General features: G+C 38.0%; 1 protein-coding gene across 1 annotated transcript in view; it reads right to left on the reverse strand.

Moving 5' to 3' along the window:
- LOC123546154 (structural maintenance of chromosomes protein 3-like) overlaps positions 1 to 18,245 on the reverse strand; it is a 446,003-nt gene that overhangs the window by 50,454 nt on the left and 377,304 nt on the right. Inside the window, exon 28 of the mRNA XM_053551316.1 lies at positions 16,832 to 16,921. Coding sequence (XP_053407291.1) covers positions 16,832 to 16,921 — 90 coding nt within the window. The remainder of the gene's footprint in view (positions 1 to 16,831; positions 16,922 to 18,245) is intronic.

An 18,245-nucleotide genomic window follows, 5' to 3' on the forward strand; every position in this document is an offset into this window, starting at 1 on the left:
AATTGAAAATACCTTTGCTAATATGCTTGCGCGAGTCTTACAGCATGCTATACATACTGCCATACTAATGTCAAGAGTTTAGATTGATGCTTTTCCCAGCTTAATTTTGTAAAAGCCATATATCTTCCAAAATCTGGGTGATCACAGATGAACTCAATTTCTTTCGAGACTCAGGAGGAAGCCATTTTTACGTAGAGTAGTTTCCCTTGGCGTAATTGCCCCGAAGAACAGTAAGTTCCAGAAAGAAAAAGGTCAGAAACAACTAAATTATCCGTTTGGGGTGCCAAGTAATTAATCGGTCAGAGAAAAGTGAAGTCGGCGATCGCGCTCATGAATGCAACGTCGACGATTATTCGATTGTCACCGATTGTTGGCCCATCACTAGATACAACATTCTCGGAAGGACGGACAAGGGCAAATCTATATGCCCCCCTCAAAAGTGGGGGCATAAAAATGGGGAAAAGGGTTATGGAACCTTCACAGTGCTTTTCAGCTCATGACAGTGAACAAGTGTGTGAAGTTTCAATCCTTTCCCATCAGCTTACATACAACAAGAGGGCCATGAAGGCCCTGTATCGCTCATCTGACCTATTGACCTAAAGATCATTAAGATTAACATTCTGACCAAGTTTCATTAAGATATGGTCATAAATGTTTGTTTGTTTGTTTTGGGTTTAACGCCGTTTTTCAACAGTATTTCTGTCATGTAACGGCCGGCAGTTAACCTAACCAGTATTCCTGGATTATGTACCTGTACAAACCTGTTCTCCACAAGTAACTGCCAACTTCCCCACATGAATCAAGAGGTGGTGGACTAATGATTTCAGACACAATGTCGTTTATCAAATAGTTACGCTGAACATACGCCCCGCCCGAGGATCGAACTCGCGACCCCGAGATCCGTAGACCAATGCTCTTACCTACTGAGCTAGGCGGTCATAAATGTGGCCTAAAGTGTTAAATAGCTTTTCCTGTGATATAACCCGGTGACCTAGTTTTTGACCCCACATGACCCAGATTCAAACTTGACCTAAAGATCATCAAGATTAACATTCTGACTAAGTTTCATGAAGATACAGTCTTAAATGTGGCCTCTGGAGTGTTTACAAGCTTTTCCTTTGATTTAACCCCGTGACCTAGTTTTCGAACCCACATGACCCAGATTCGAACATGACTGAAAGATCTTCAAGATTAAAATTCTTACCAAGTTTCATAAAGATACAGTCATAAATGTGGCTTCTAGAGTGTTTAACAAGCTTTTCCTTTGATTTGACCTAGTAAACTAGTTTTTTAACCAAACTGACCCAGATTTGAACGTGACCTATAGATCGTCAATATTAACATTCTGACCAAGTTTCATTAAGATATGGTCATAACTGTGGCCTCTAGAGTGTTAACTAGCTTTTCCTTTGATTTGATCTGGTGACCTAGTTTTTGATTCTACATGATCCAGATTAAAACTGGACCTTGAGATCAAGATTAACATTCTGACCAAGTTTCATGAAGATACAATGATAAATGTGGCCTCTACAGTGTTAACAAGCTTTTTCTTTGATTTGACCTGGTGACCTAGTTTTTGACCCCAGCTGACCCAATATCGAACTTGACCAAGATTTTATTGAGGATAACATTCTGACTAAGTTTCATTAAGATTGGGCCAAAATTGTGACTTCTAGAGTGTTAACAAGCTTTACATTTGATTTGACCTGGTGACCTAGCTTTTTATTCCCAGATGACCCAATATCGAACTTGTCCAAGATTTTATTGAGGGTAACGTTTTGACCAAGTTTCATATAGATTGGGCCAAAATTGTGACCTCTAGAGTGTTAACAAGCTTTTCCTTTGATTTGACCTGGTGACCTAGCTTTTTAACCCAGAAGACCTAATATTGAACTCGTCCAAGATTTTATTGAAGGTAACATTCTGACCAAGTTTCATTAAGATTGGGCCAAAATTGTGACCTTTAGAGTGTTAACAAGCTTTTCCTTTGATCTGATCTGGTGACCTAGTTTTTGAACCCAGATGATACTATATTAAACTCGTCCAAGATTTTATTGAGGGTAACATTCTGACCAAGTTTCATTAAGATTGGGCCAAAATTGTGACCTTAGAGTGTTAACAAGCTTTTCCTTAGATTTGACCTGGTGACCTAGTTTTTGATCCCAGATGACCCAATATCTAACTCATCCAAGATTTTATTGAGAGTAACATTCTGACCAAGTTTCATTAGACTGAGCCAAAATTGTGACCTCTAGGGTGTTAACAGTCAAACTGTTGACGACGACGGAAGGATGGACAACTGACGGACACACGGCGATCAAAAAAGCTCACCTTTGCGCACTTCGTGCTCAGGTGTGCTAACAAGAGCTGTCCGTAAGACAGCCAAGCTCGACTATTCGAAATATTGTCCCAGAGGCAGGAAAATATTACCTAAAAAGGTTAAATATCAAAGAGTTTCAAGTTCAAAAGGGGGAATAATTTGACCAAAATGCATATCAGTTATGGGACTTGCTGCTATCAACTAGTTTTATAACCCCTAAGGCACATGTGAAGTTTCAATTCAATATCTGCATTAGTTTTGGAGATAGAAACTCGCATGTAAAACTTTAACCAGAATTTTCAAAGTCCAAAAGGGGGCATAATTTGCCCAAAATACATGCCAGAGTTATGGAACTTGATCCAGTGAAGTTAGTAATTGATCTAGAAATAGAAAAAATAAGTTTCAAATCTATATGCCTTTTAGTAATAGCTGTATGTACTTACATGCAAAACTTTAACCAGAATTTGCTAAGTCCAAAAGGGGGCATAATTTGGCCAAAATGAAGGTCAGAGTTATGGGACTTGCTGCTATCAACTAGTTTTATAACCCCGAAGACACATGTGAAGTTTCAAATCAATATCTGCATTAGTTTTGGAGATAGTAACTTGCATGTAAAACTTTAACCAAAATTTTCTAAGTCCAAAAGGGGGCATAATTTGCTCAAAATACATGTCAGAGTTATGGGACTTGACCCAGAGAGGTTGGTAATTGACCTAGAAAAAGAAAAAATAAGTTTCAAAGCTATATGCCTTTAATTGATGGCTGTATGTATTGCATGCAAAAACTTAACCAAGGTGTGACGTTGACGCCGACGCCAGGGTGAGTAGAATAGCTAGACTATTCTTCGAATAGTCAAGCTAAAAACTAAACCAACTAGAGCTATCACTAAAGGTGATGAATGTACCCCCTGCATGCACTGACACAGTACATTGCAATTTGACGCACACAAGATTGCATAATTATGTGGACTGTATGTATATAGACTGTATGTATACAGTATAGTAACAAAAAACAAAGTCCCATAACTATGCAGAATATTTATCTAAAAGAATGTAACATGCACCATGCACAACTAGGGTTGGTACTGATCACTTGTGTGAAGTTTCATTAAATTGTGTGCAAGGGTTTGGTAGATTAGGCACGCACAAGATTGCATATGCAGACTGTATGTACATAGTATGTTAACAAGAAACAAAGTCCCATAACTCTGCAATTTTTGTCGTTGAAAGAACCTAACATGCCCCATGCACAACTACTGTTGGTACTGATCACTTGTGTGAAGTTTCATTAAATTGTGTCAAGGGGATGAGGAGAGATGGTGTGCACAAGGTTGTGTCTATGTATATAGTATAGTAACAAAAAAACAAGGTCCCATAACTCTGCAAATTTTTTTCTGAAAGAACCTAACATGTCCATGCACAACTACTGTTGTTACTGATCACTTGTGTGAAGTTTCATTAAACTGTGTCAAGGGGATGAGGAGAGATGGTGTGCACAAGATTGTGTTTATGTATATAGTATAGTAACAAAAAAAAACAAAGTCCCATAACTCTGCAATTTTTTTTCCTAAAAGAACCTAACATGCCCCATGCACAACTACTACAACTATAAGTGAACAAGTGTATTTAGTTTCAATCCATTCCCATTAGTGGGTACTGAGATACCAGCTTACATACAAAACCTTAACCAAGAATTTCTAAGTTGAAAAAGGGGCATATTTTTGTAAACAAGAGGGCCATGATGGCCCTATATCGCTCACCTGTTATCATTGCACTTGAGGACAAGAAGGCCCTCAGAAAAAATATCTAAGTCCAAAGGACAGGAACAACAAAGGGAAGAAATTTAACCAAAAACAAACAAAAAAATTCTTACAAGGTATAGATATGTCAAAATACACCTAAAAAATGGAAGTACCATCCATGTTGTACCACAGAAAAGTGGTCTCGATTTTTCCCTACAGCCAATAATAAAAAAGTTACTAAAAATAAGCTATTTATAGTAAAGTAAAAGTAAGTAATTAAAAAAAAAATATTGTAAGTGAACAAATAAAGGATGTGCCAAATACATCTGTTAACATAAATGAAATTTCAGATCAGTATCTTCATTTGTTACGGAGATATACCCATTTTAATTTAAAATAAAGGGAGGTAATTTGACATAAAATCAGTCCATAGTTATCTACCCTGATTGTCTCAGTCCAACTAATAACAATAATGAAATTTCAAGTAAGTCCTATAAGTACTTACTGATATAAATCCATTTTGATTACAATCAGGGGAGGTAATCAGATATAAAACAACTCTGGAACCTACGATTGGATCTGATTTGTCATGGAATCCAAGATTTATTGTTGTTGAAAATATTTTGGAAGTTTGTATCAAATAAAACCAAAAATGAAGTCTCTATATGGCTGCAAAAGCCAAAATAGCCAATTTTGGACCTTTAAGGGGCCATAACTCTGGAACCCATGAAGGAATCTGGCCAGTTTAAGAAAGGAAGCAAGATCTTGTGGTGATACAAGTTGTGTGCAAGTTTGGTTAAAATCAAATCATAAATGAAGCTTCTATAGTGCAGACAAGGTCAAAATAGCTAATTTTGGCCCTTTCAGGGGCCATAACTCTGGAACCCATTAAGGGATCTGGCCGATTCAAGAAAAGAACCGAGATCTTATGGCGACACAAGTTTTGTGCAAGTTTTATTAAATTCAAATCATAAATGAAGCTGCTATTGTGCAGACAAGGTCAAAATAGCTAATTCTGGCCCTTTCAGGAGCCATAACTCTGGAACCCATAAAGAAATCTGGCCAGTTCAAGAAAGGAACCAAGATCTTATGGTGATACAAGTTGTGTGCAAGTTTGGTAAAATTCAAATCATAAATAAAGCTGCTTGTGCAGACAAGGTCAAAATAGCTAATTTTGGCCCTTTCAGGGGCCATAACTCTGGAACCCATAATGGAATCTGGCCAGTTCAAGAAAGGAAGCAAGATCTTATGGTGATACAAGTTGTGTGCCAGTTTGGTAAAAATCAAATCATAAATAAAGCTGTTATTGTGCAGACAAGGTCAAAATAGCTAATTTTGGCCCTTTCAGGGGCCATAACTCTGGAACCCATAATAGGATCTGGCCAGTTCAAGAAAGGAACCGTGATCTTATGGTGATACAAGTTGTGTTCAAGTTTGGTTAAAATAAAATCATAAATGAAACCACTATCGTGCAGACAAGAAATTGTTGACGGACGCACGGACTGACGACGGATGACGGACGAAGGGTGATCACAAAAGCTCACCTTGTCACTATGTGACAGGTGAGCTAAAAAGCAAAATAGAGCTATAGAACCTGTGCAGTATAGGTCAGTTTATCACAGTGAATAAGTGTGTGAAGTTTCAATCCATTCCCACAAGTGGTTACTGAGATACCAGCTTACATACAAAACCTTAACCAAGAATTTCTAAGTCGAAAAAGGGGCATAATTTTGTAAAAAAGCAAAACAGTTATGGAACCTGTGCAATGAAGGTTAGTTTATCACAATGAATAAGTGTGTGAAGTTTCAATCCATTCCCACAAGTGGTTACTGACATACCAGCTTACATACAAAACCTTAACCAAATAAGGGCGCGGACACGGATGCAGACAAGATCATCAAGATTAACATTCTGACCAAGTTTCATTACAATACAGTCATAAATGTGGCCTCTAGAGTGTTAACATGCTTTTCCTTTGATTTGACCAGGTGACCTAGTTTTTGACCCCACCCAACCCAGATTTGAACGTGACCTAAAGATCATCAAGATTAACATTCTGACAATACGGTATGGTCATAAATGTGGCCTCTAGAGTGTTAACTAGCTTTTCCTTTGATCTGACCTGGTGACCTAGTTTTTGACCCCACCTGACCCAGATTTGAACTTGATCTAAAGATTATCAAGATTAACATTAAGACCAAGTTTCATTAAGATAAAGTCATAAATGTACCTCTAGAGTGTTAACAAGCTTTACCTTTGATTTGAACTGGTGACCTAGTTTCTGATTCCAATTGACCTAGATTTGAACCTGATCTACAGATCATCAAGATTAACATTCTGACCAAGTTTCATAGAGAAATTATCATAAATGTGGCCTCAAGAGTGTTAACAAGCTTCTTCTTTGATTTGACCTGGTGACCTAGTTTTTGACCCCACCTGACTCAGATTTAAATCTGACCTAAAAGATCATCAAGGTTAACATTCTGACCAGGTTTCATTAAGATATAGTCATAAATGTGCCTCTAGAGTGTTAACAAGCTTTACCTTTGATTTGACCTCGTGACCTAGTTTCTGACTCCACTTGACATAGATTTGAACTTGATCTAAAGATCATCAAGATTAACATTCTGACCAAGTTTAATAGAGATATTATCATAAATGTGGCCTCTAGAGTGTTAACAAGCTTTACATTTGATTTGACCTGGTAACCTAGTTTTGACCCCATCTGACCCAGATTTAAAATTGATCTAAAGATCATCAAGGTTAACATTCTGACCAAGTTTCATTAAGATATAGTCATAAATTTCGTAAGTTTCATTATGGTAGGTTCATAAATGTGGCCTCTAGAGTGTTAACTAGCTTTTCCTTTGATTTGACCTGGTGACCTACTTTTTGACCCCACCTGACCCAGATTTTTGTAAGTTTTATTAAGATATAGTCATAAATGTGGCCTCTAGAGTGTTAACAAGTCTTACCTTTGATTTGAACTGGTGACCTATTTTCTGACTCCACTTAACCTAGATTTGAACTTAACCTAAAGATCATCAAGACTAACATTCTGACCAAGTTTCATGAAGATATAGTCTTAAATGTGGCCTCTAGAGTGTTAACAAACTTTTCCTTTGATTTGACCTGGTGACCTAGTTTTTGACCCCAGATTACCCAATATCAAAATTGTCCAAGATTTTATTGAGAGTAACATTCTGACCAAGTTTCATTAAGATTGGGCCAAAATTGTGACCTCTAGAGTGTTAACAGTCAAATTGTTGTGAGGACGGACACAGGGAAATCACAAAAGCTCACCTTAAAGCATTTTGTGCTCAGGTGAGCTAAAAACAAGACAGTAGGTCAAGGTCACAGTCAAGTGACCCCTAATCACTTTGGGTCATCAGGTAATTATAATTTAACAGTCCAGGAAATATGATCTGATAATTTTTTAAGTATTTTTTTCTATATAACTCATATAACAAGCAACCCCGGGGCAGGGCCTCTTTTCACCCCAGGGGCATAATTTGAACAATCTTGTTAGAGATCCACTAGGCAATGCTACATACCAAAGATCAAAAGCCTAGGCCTTGAACATCAGACAAAAGATTTTTTTTTCTATATAAGTCTATATTGAACTTGGGACCCCCAGGGCAGGGCCTCTTTTCACCCCCAGGGGCATAATTTGAACAATTTTGGTACAGGAACACTAGGCATGGCAACATAACAAATATCAGAAGCCTACGCTTTGCAGTTTCAGGCAAGAAGATTTTTAAAGTCTATGTAAAACTTGAGACCCCCCGGGGCTGGGTCTCTTTTCACCCAAGGGGCATAATTTGAACAATCTTGGTAGAGGACCACAAAGCAATGCAACATACCAAATATCAAAAGGCGACGGCTTGCAGTTTCAGGCAAGAAGACTTTTAAAGTTTTTTCCTATATAAGTCTATGTAAAACTTGGGACCCCCAAGGAGGGTCCTCTTTTCACCCCAGGGGCATAATTTGAATAATCTTGGTAGAGAACCACAAGGCAATGCTACATACCAAACATCAAAGGCCTAGGTCTTGTGGTTTCAGACAAGAAGATTTTTATTTTTATTTTCCTATTTACGTCTATGTAAAACTTGGAACTCCGGGGCGGGGCCTCTTTTTACCCCAGGGGCACAATTTGAACAATTTTGGTATGGAACCAAAAGGCAATGCTACATACAAAATATAAAAGGCCTAGATCTTTTGGTTTCAGACAAGAAGATTTTTTAAAGTTTTTTTCCTATATATAAGTCTATGTAAAACTTGGGACCCCGAGATGGGGCCTTTTCTCACCCCAGGGGCAAAATTTGAGCAATCTTTATAGAGGACCATTAGATGATGTCACAAGCCAAATATTGAGGCTCTATGCCTTGTGGTTTTGGACAAGATTTTCAGTTTTCCCAATATATTTCTATGTAAACTATGTGACCCCCCAAGGGCGGGGCCATATTTAACCCTAGGGGAATAATTTGAACAATCTTGGTAGAGGACTACTAGATGATGCTACATACAAAATATAAAAACCCTATGACCTGTGGTTTTGGACAAGAAGATTTTTAAAGTTTTTCCTTTCGGTTGCCATAGCAACCAGAGTTCTATATGGAATTCAATTCTTTGAACAATTTTTAATTTATTCATTTGGGTTTTACGGTGCACCAACACAGTATAGGTTATATGGCGCCAAACAGGACTACAAATTTGGTTCCATATCTCATTTACAACGAAATAAAAACATGAGGTATGGAATCAAGTGTTAAGACCCTATTAGTCGCCTCTTACGATCATGCAAGGGTAAGGCAGTGGTTCCAATTCTTTTCATACACAGATCGTCCCAGAACCACATGGGGCGAACAATTTTTAAAGAAGACCATCCAAGGAACATCCCTGGGAAGTTTCATCAAAATTGGCCTGATAGTGTTTTGGAGATGTTGTTTAACGAAATTGTTGAAGGTTCAAGGTCAAATAAATCAAAAGTTATGATGCAGAAATTGCCATATTTATAGTGCCCTATATAGTTAACACTAGAAACTTCTAAGGGCCATGTTACTTGGGCAATCTGACTGAAACTTGACGGGCCCCATAACCTTATAGTGGTGGACATGTATATGAAGTTTGTTTGGAAAAAATCTTAAATAAGGAATGATTTTTTTATGTACCAAGGTAATGGGGTGACCAGGTGTGGGTACTCAACTTCACAACTTTAGGAGGAGATGTCATTTGAAGATTTTTCTATTTTTAGCTCTGGCGGCCCCTATGTGCAACCAAGCGGAACCATTTAAAAAACTTTGGTAGAGGACCATCCAGGCCTAGTTTCATCGAAATCCATTCAGTGGTTTTGGAGGAGATGTCTTTTAAACACAACTGTTGATGTTGGACGGGTGGATGCACGACGGACACAGGTGAGCTAACAAGAGGGTCATTATGACCCTATATCGCTCACCTGTTAAACTTGGCCTTGGAATCATCAAATTTCATGAAGATAGGGTCATAAATGTTGCCTCTACAGTGTTAACTGGAGCTGTCACAGGAGTGATGAATTATACCCCTACAATACAGCCTTGTCACAGAAGTAAGCCAATGTCAAAGTGGAACCTCAAAATCAATAGGGGTCATCTGCTGGTCATGATCAACCTCCCTAATAAGTTTCATGATCCTAGGCCCAAGAGTTCTCAAGATATCCTCTGGAAAAAATTACTGTTCCGGGTCACTGTGACCTTGACTTTTGAACTACTGACCTCAAAATAATTAGGTGTCATCTGCTGGTCATGCCCAACATTCCTATCAACTTTGATCCTAGGCCCAAGCGTTCTCAGGTTATCGTCCAGAAATGGTTTAACTCTTCCGGGTCACTGTGACCTTGACCTTTGATCTATTGACCTCAAAATCAATAGGGGTTATCTGCTGGTGATGACCAAACTCCCTATCAACTTTCATGATCCTAGGCCCAAGTGTTCTCAAGTTATCGTCCGGAAACTGTTAAACTGTTCCGGGTCATTGTGTCCTTGACCCTTGACCTACTGACCTCAAACTTGACCTGTATTTTATGATGTTACACCTGTGTACCAAAATTTATGATTCTAGGCCTAAGCATTCTCAAGTTATCATCCGGAAACCGTTTGACTGATCCGAGTCATTGTGACCTTGACCTACTGAGGTCAAAGTTGAACTTGACCTGTACTGTTTGATGTTACACCTGTGTACCAAAATTTATGATCCTTAGCCAAAGTGTTCTCAAGTTATCATATGGAAAGCGTTTAACTGTTCTGGGTCACTGTGACCTTGACCTTTGACCTACTGACCTCAAAGTAAAACTTGACCTGTACTTCATAATGTTACACCTGTGTACCAAAAATTATTTAAATCTGTCAAGCTTTTCATGAGTTATTGTCCGGATACCATGAAAACCAACTGATTGACAAGCTCACTCCTATATACCCCCTAAATTTCGTTTTGTGGGGGTATAACAAGCTTTTCCTTTGATTTGAGTGGCTACTTCCATAACTGGCCGATTATAGGTCGCACTCGTGTATAGGACGCAGTGAAAAAACATCAGCAGAATTCTGGAAAAATGCTTATACCCACTTATCACTTATCCGAATTTATGTTTGTCTGAAATTCGCTATAGTTTCTACGAACTCGCCGGTTTTTGCTAAATCAATGTCAATGTTTTTGCATGTTGTGCAAGTATTTAAACTGAAAAGCATAAACTCTGTGTAAGCACTAAACTGCCGCATCCTCTGATCACTCCATGAATATTGACGCCAGTGAAAACAAAAGTACACTTTGGCACGTGGCGGTAAAATGACGTAATTTAAAGACTGGTTTGCAAATTGTTTTGAACATTACGGATCAGCGACTATGATCATATTGGATCAGTCTAAAATCTCGCATGCACATGTTTACAATTGCCTCCGGGTATGATTAAATGGTTAATTGTTTGCAGATTGTGACAGTAGGTGTAAGATAAGTAATGCCTCGGGCGTGAATTTCTCGATGAACAAGAGAATTATAGACAACTATCAAAATTATGTTTGAAGACTAGATAATCGATTTCCGGGCTACCTGATACGGTATTTTAATGCAAAATGTGTGAAAATATGCCGGGAAAGTTTTACACAGGTCTTGTTAAAAACTAAATGATCAGTTACAGAAATGTGTTGTAAAATATATTTTAATGACAAGAGGGCCATGATGGCCCTATATTGCTCACCTGAGTACCAATGCTCTTAATGATAAGATCAAGTTTTGATATAGATCACATAGGCATACACATTAAATATCATCAGGATAAATATTTTCTTGTAATGGGTCACGTACTAGTCAGGGCCAGTCTCCATACCAAGTTTGAGGGTCCTAGGCTCAAATGCTGCATTTTTGTACCAGCAGGACTATTCCTTACCCTGGAAGACTTAAATAACATTTAAAACCAATCTCATTAGAAGCTGCTGACATATATTCATTTACATAAAAAATAAAGGGAGGTAATTTGTCATAAATTCAGTCAATATGTATCTATGTGATGGCATAAATGAAATTTCAGATCAGTATCTTCATTAGTTACGGAGATATACCCATTTTGATTTGAAACAAAGGGAGGTAATTTGACATAAAATCAGTCCACAGTTATCTACTCAAATTGTCTCAGTCCAACTAATGACACTAATGAAATTTCAAATGAGTCCTATAAATACCGAGATAATTCCATTTTTATTAAAATCAGGAGAGGTAATCATGCATTGGTATATGCATGTAGAAGATACAGAGTACAATCCTTTACAACAATATACATGTATTAGAAAAGTAAGTGAAAGTAGAAATTTCTTACCATGGAAGACATAAATAACGTTTCAAACCAATCTCATTAGAAGCTGCTAGGTATATTCATTTACATAAAAAACAAAGGGAGGTAATTTGTCATAAATTCAGTCAATATGTATCTTCACTGATTGTCCAAGTCCATCTAATGGCATAAATGAAATTTCAGATCAGTATCTTCATTAGTTACGCAGATATACCTATTTTAATTTGAAACTAGAATGTGTCTGTAGGACACAGGGTGTGCCCCCACTGGTACATTTGTCACAAATAAGTGGCAATAATTCAAATGTTTGCAGTCTTAATGGGGTATAGTCTCAACAAACATTTTTTGAAAAGGATTCATTATTCTAGGCGCTATACTTTTTGAGCTATGAGCATAACAAACAAAAAATCCACTATTTTGGCTATTTCAAGGGCCATAACTCTGTAAAAAGAGCTAAGGTTCTCAAGAAGAATGCTAAGTGTGCAAGGTCACATCACGATAAAGACTCCAGCAAGGTTTCCTGAATTTACATCAAATACTTTTTCAGCTAGATATATAATTAGGTGAAAAAGTGCATTTTTTTACTATTTCAGGGGCCATAACTTTAAAAATAAGGGGTGGAGCCAGACAAAAAATTAGAGGTGTGCAAGTTTATATCATGATAAAGACTTATGCGAGTTTTCAACCATTTATATTAAATACTTTTTGAGCTAGGTGTGTCACAAGGTGAAAATGTACATTTTTGACTATTTCAGGGGCCATAACTCTAAAAATAGGGGGCGGACTCAAATGAAAAATAGGAGGTGCACAAGTTCATATCATGATTAAGACTCATGCAAGGTTTCATGAATCTATATCAAATACTTTTTGAGCAAGGCATGTCACAAGGTGAAAATGTGCATTTTTGACTACTTCAGGGGCCATAACTCTGAAATTGTAGGGCACACCCAAATGAAAAATAGGAGGTGCGCATGTTCATATCATGATTAAGACTCATGCAAGGTTTCATGAATCTATATCAAATACTTTTTGAGCTAGGCGTGTCACAAGGTGAAAATGTGTATTTTTGACTATTTCAGGGGCCATAACTCTGAAAATAGGGGGTGGAGCCAGATGAAAAATAGGAGGTGCGCAAGTTCATATCATGATTAAGACTCATGCAAGGTTTCATGAATCTATATCAAATACTTTTTCAGCTAGGCATGTCATAAGGTGAAAATGTGCATTTTTGACTATTTCAGGGGCCATAACTCTGAAAATAGAGGGCGGAGCCAGATGAAAAATAGGAGGTGCGCAAGTTCATATCATGATTAAGACTCATGCAAGGTTTCATGAATCTATATCAAATACTTTTTGAGCTAGGCGTGTCACAAGGTCAAAATGTGCATTTTTGACTATTTCAGGGGCCATAACTCTGAAAATAGGGGGTGGAGCCAGACGAAAAATAGGAGGTGCGCAAGTTCATATCATGATAAAGACTCATGCAAGGTTTCATCAATTTATATCAAATACTTTTCGAGCTAGGCGTGTCACGAACTTCGGACGGACGGACGGACGCACGGACAGACGGACGGACGCACGGACAAGAGCAAATCTATATGCCCCCACCACTCATGGGGGGGCACAACAAAGGGAGGTAATTTAACATAAAATCAGTCCATAGTTATCTGTCCTGATTGTCTCAGTCCAACTAATGACAATAATGAAATTTCAAATGAGTCCTATAAGTACTTATTGATATAAATCCATTTTGATTAAAATCAGGGGAGGTAATCAGATATAAAATAACTCCAGAACCTATGACTGAATCTGACAGATTCATCATGGAATCCAAGATTTATTGTTGTTGAAGATATTTTGCAAGTTTATATCAAATCAAACCATAAATGAAGTCTCTATATGGCTGCAAAAGCCAAAATAGCAAATTTTGGACCTTTAAGGGGCCATAACTCTGGAACCCATGATGGGATCTGGCCAGTTTTCAACAAGAGCCGAGATATTATGCCAATACAAGTTGTGCGCAAGTTTGATTAAAGTTGATTGCAAAATGTTGTGTCTATCGTGTTCACAAGCAAAAATAGCAAATTTTGGCCCTTTAAGGGGCCATAAACCCATGATGGGATCTGGCCAGTTATCGAAAGGAACCGAGATATTATGCCAATACAAGTTGTGTGCAAGTTTTATTAAAGTTGATTGCAAAATTTTGTATCTATCGTGTTCACAAGCCAAAAATAGCAAATTTTGGCCCTTTAAGGGGCCATAACTCTTGAACCCATGAGGGAATCTGGACAGTTTTCGAAAGGAACTGAGATATATTATACCAATACAAGTTGTGTGCAAGTTTTATTAAAGTTGATTGCAAAATGTGGTCTCTATCGTGTTCACAAGCCAAAAATGGCAAATTTTGGCCCTTAAAGGGGCCATAAAGCTAGAACCCATGATGGGATCTGGCCATTTTTCAAAAGAAACCGAGATATTATCCCAATACAACTTGTGTGCAAGTTTGATTGCAAAATGTGGTCTCTATCGTGTTCACAAGCCAAAAATAGTAAATTTTGGCCCTTTAAGGGGCCATAACTCTGGAACCCGAAGGGATCTGGCCAGTTATCGATAGGAACCGAGATATTATGCCAATAAAAGTTGTGTGCAAGTTTGATTAAAATTGATTGCAAACCTTGGTCTCTTTTGTGTTCACAAGAAATTGTGAACAGACGACGGACGGACGTTGGACGAAGGGCGATCACAAAAGCTCACCTTGTCACTACGTGACAGGTGAGCTAAAAACAGCATTTATTTATCTTAAGATTTTATGTGAGCTCTAAATTTTACATTTTATACAAAAGTAATTTAAGACGCTGGGTCCCGATACCAGCTATTAGCTATGCCCGAGTCATTGGTATTTACTCCCCTTGAATTCTCTTCAATATAGAGGTACGCGGTGTAAACAAAGATCGATTTTCTTAATTTTTAAGTCGGGGGAAATGTTTGGTCTTTTTCTATCCCCATATATAGGACGCATCGGTCCTTCAAGACCAGAATCTCGGTAAAAAATGTGCGTCTTATATTCGTAGGATGACGGTAATTCTGGCACTTTTGGCTATAAAATGGCTCCAAGCTTTTGCAATTGGCTAAAGCCTACAAGTGTGAAAGAGCCAGGGGAGGCCCTGCATTATTGACTTCCACACAGGAAACTGTAAACTAAAATTTGATTGGACAAAAAATGGTTAACCATGGAATTTCTATGATCATGTTGCCATGTCTCATTAAAAAGTTTGGACCAGTGGTAAACAAGTCCGGCCAGTAACTTTCCATTTCAACTGGCCCTGCTGGCTAGCAGAAATATCAGCCTTAAGTCGACCTCTGCCCTATTTCGCTAATAATCTAACTCATCCAAGATCTTGAAGTCATACACATTCTATATAAATATGATTAGGATTGGTGAAGAAATGAAGATGCTAGAGTGTAAACAAAGTGAAATAGAGCAAATTTTGTCAATCAAGGGCACATAATCTTAATCTGGACATACTGATCTGATCTCGCCCATAATCAAACTCTTCCAAGGTCTTGTCACCAAAAATATTGTGACCAAGTTTAATTAAGATTGCTTCAAAATTGTGGATGCTAGAGTGTTTACAAACTAAATGTGAACAGATGGAAGGACGACGGACATTCATCGATCCTAATAGCTCACAAAAAAAACCCCCCAGGTGCACAACTTCACATGCTGAATGATATTCTAATAATGTTTTATAATCATAGGTCAAATACTTTTTGAGACAGAGACACATGCGAGAATTTTTTTGGTCTGACTGTACGAGATCTCAATCAAAACACCAGGTGAGAAGTTCTTTAGCTCTAGTTGTCCCTTAAAAGAGCCAAGTGGAACAATTTGCACAGACATGAGAGGAGTCATGCAGGAATGCTTCTGACAAAGTTGGGTGATTTTTTTAAAAAGTAACTAGATGTGTGTCAATAGGACACAGGTGCCCCCACTTCTGTCACTATACATGGTTTCATTACTCTAGGTGAAATATTTTTAAGATATATGCAACACAAACTTTTAAGCACATTATGTGTATTTTTCACTAAATGAAGGACCATACCTCTTGCCAAGCTGAGTGAAAGAGAACACCAGGTGCACAACTTCACATGCTGTATAACAATCCCAAATGTTTATGACTCTAGGTCAGGTGCACTTTAAGATACATGGAACGCAAACTTTTATTTATGGGGGACACAAACTTTAATTTTTGTCTAAGTCAAGGGCCATAACTCTGGTCTTGCAAATTTATGGGGGGGGGGGGGGGGGGGGGGGGAGGGGGGAAAGGAGGTTATTGGGCAGAAACCCTTTTCAAGTTCATGCCCCTGTGACCTTGACCTTTGACCAACTTACCCTAAAACTATAGGGGCATCTTCCTAATAAGCACAATCATGCTACTAAGACTGAAGGTCCTGGGTCAAGTGGTTCTCCTGTTATTTGTCTAAAACTGACAGGAGCAAAGCAATATATCCCCGCTTCTATGAAGGGGACATAATAATGCACATGTTCTCAAAATATCTTCTACCTACTTACTCTATATGAAAGACTGTGCATATTCTCCACAATGCCATCTATCCATGTATCAAGTTTCATGAAAAGTCTTGTACATTTTAAAATCTCATAGGATCCATCTGTGCCACTTCTGTCATATTTTGCTCACAACAGTTTTGCCATAGCAACAACACTAGAGAACTTGCATAATCCCTACAATGCTATCTTTCCTCATACCAAATTTCATTTGTTGGTACTAATTTTTCTTCTTGGGCTCTGTGTTTCCTCACTCTGCCATCTATTATTATGTAAAGTTTCATTATATACCCTTTAGCAGTTTTAAAGTTATGGTCGAGACAAAGGAGTGTAATGGACAGAGGGACAGACAGATTATGTTGCTTATTAACAGACACGACTACTCACCCCTTGATCTGTGTCCCCTTTTTTCATGACAAGAACAGCATGACCTTCTGGGGCCAACTTCTTGAAGATCTCACTGAAGTACTTTGACACCTGAAAATTCAAGATTAACAAGCAAATTCGATGACTTTGTATCCTCACAAGGTTTCTCTATTTTAAGACCTACTGACCTAGTTTTTGATCGCAGTTGACCCAGTTTCAAACTTGACCTATATACCATCAAGAAAAACATTCAGACCAACTTTCATACAGATCCCATGAAAAATATGGCCTCTAGAGAGGTCACAAGGTTTTTTCAATATTTGACCTACTGACCTACTTTTTGAAGGCACGTGACCCAGTTTCAAACTTGACCTAGATATCATCAAAATGAACATTCAGACCAACTTTCATACAGATCCCATGAAAAATATTGCCTCTAGAGAGGTCACAAGGTTTTTCTATTATTTGACCTACTGACCTAGTTTTTGAAGGCACGTGACCCACTTTCGAACTTGACCTAGATATCATCAAGGTGAACATTCTGACCAATTTTCATGAAGATCTCATGAAATATATGGCCTCTAGAGAGGTCACAAGGTTTTTCTATTTTTAGACCTACTGACCTAGTTTTTGACCGCACGTGACCCAGTTTCAAACTTGACCTTGATATCATCAAGATGAACATTCAGACCAACTTTCATACAGATCCCATGAAAAATATGGCCTTTAGAGAGGTCACAAGGTTTTTCTATTATTTGACCTACTGACCTAGTTTTTGATGGCACGTGACCCAGTTTCGAACTTGACCTAGATATCATCAAGGTGAACGTTCTGACCAACTTTCATGAAGATCTTATGAAATATATGGCCTCTAGAGAGGTCACAAGGTTTTTCTATTTTTAGACCTACTGACCTAGTTTTTGATGGCACGTGACCCAGTTTCAAACTTGACCTAGATATCATCAAGATGAACATTCTGACCAACTTTCATAAAGATCCCATGAAAAATGTGACCTCTAGAGTGGTCACAAGCAAAAGTTTACGGACGCACGCATGGACGGACGACGGACACCGCGCGATCACAAAAGCTCACCTTGTCACTTTGTGACAGGTGAGCTAAAAAACCCTGATAAAATTCAATAAAACTGTCAACAACTCTCAGATGAACAAGAGCTGTCCGTAAGACAGCCAAGCTCGACTATTCGAAATATTGTCACAGAAGCAGGAAATTATTACCCAAAATGTTAAATATCAAAAGAGTTTTAAGTTCGAAAGGGGACATAATTTGACTAAAATACATATCAGAGTTATGGGACTTGATGCTATCAACTAGTTTTATAACCCCGAAGAAACATGTTAGGTTTCAATTCAATATCTGCATTAGTTTTGGAGATAGTAACTTGCATGTAAACTTTAACCAGAATTTTTTAAGTCC

Source organism: Mercenaria mercenaria, chromosome 9 (genome assembly GCF_021730395.1).
Source record: "Mercenaria mercenaria strain notata chromosome 9, MADL_Memer_1, whole genome shotgun sequence".
Classification (NCBI taxonomy): domain Eukaryota; kingdom Metazoa; phylum Mollusca; class Bivalvia; order Venerida; family Veneridae; genus Mercenaria; species Mercenaria mercenaria.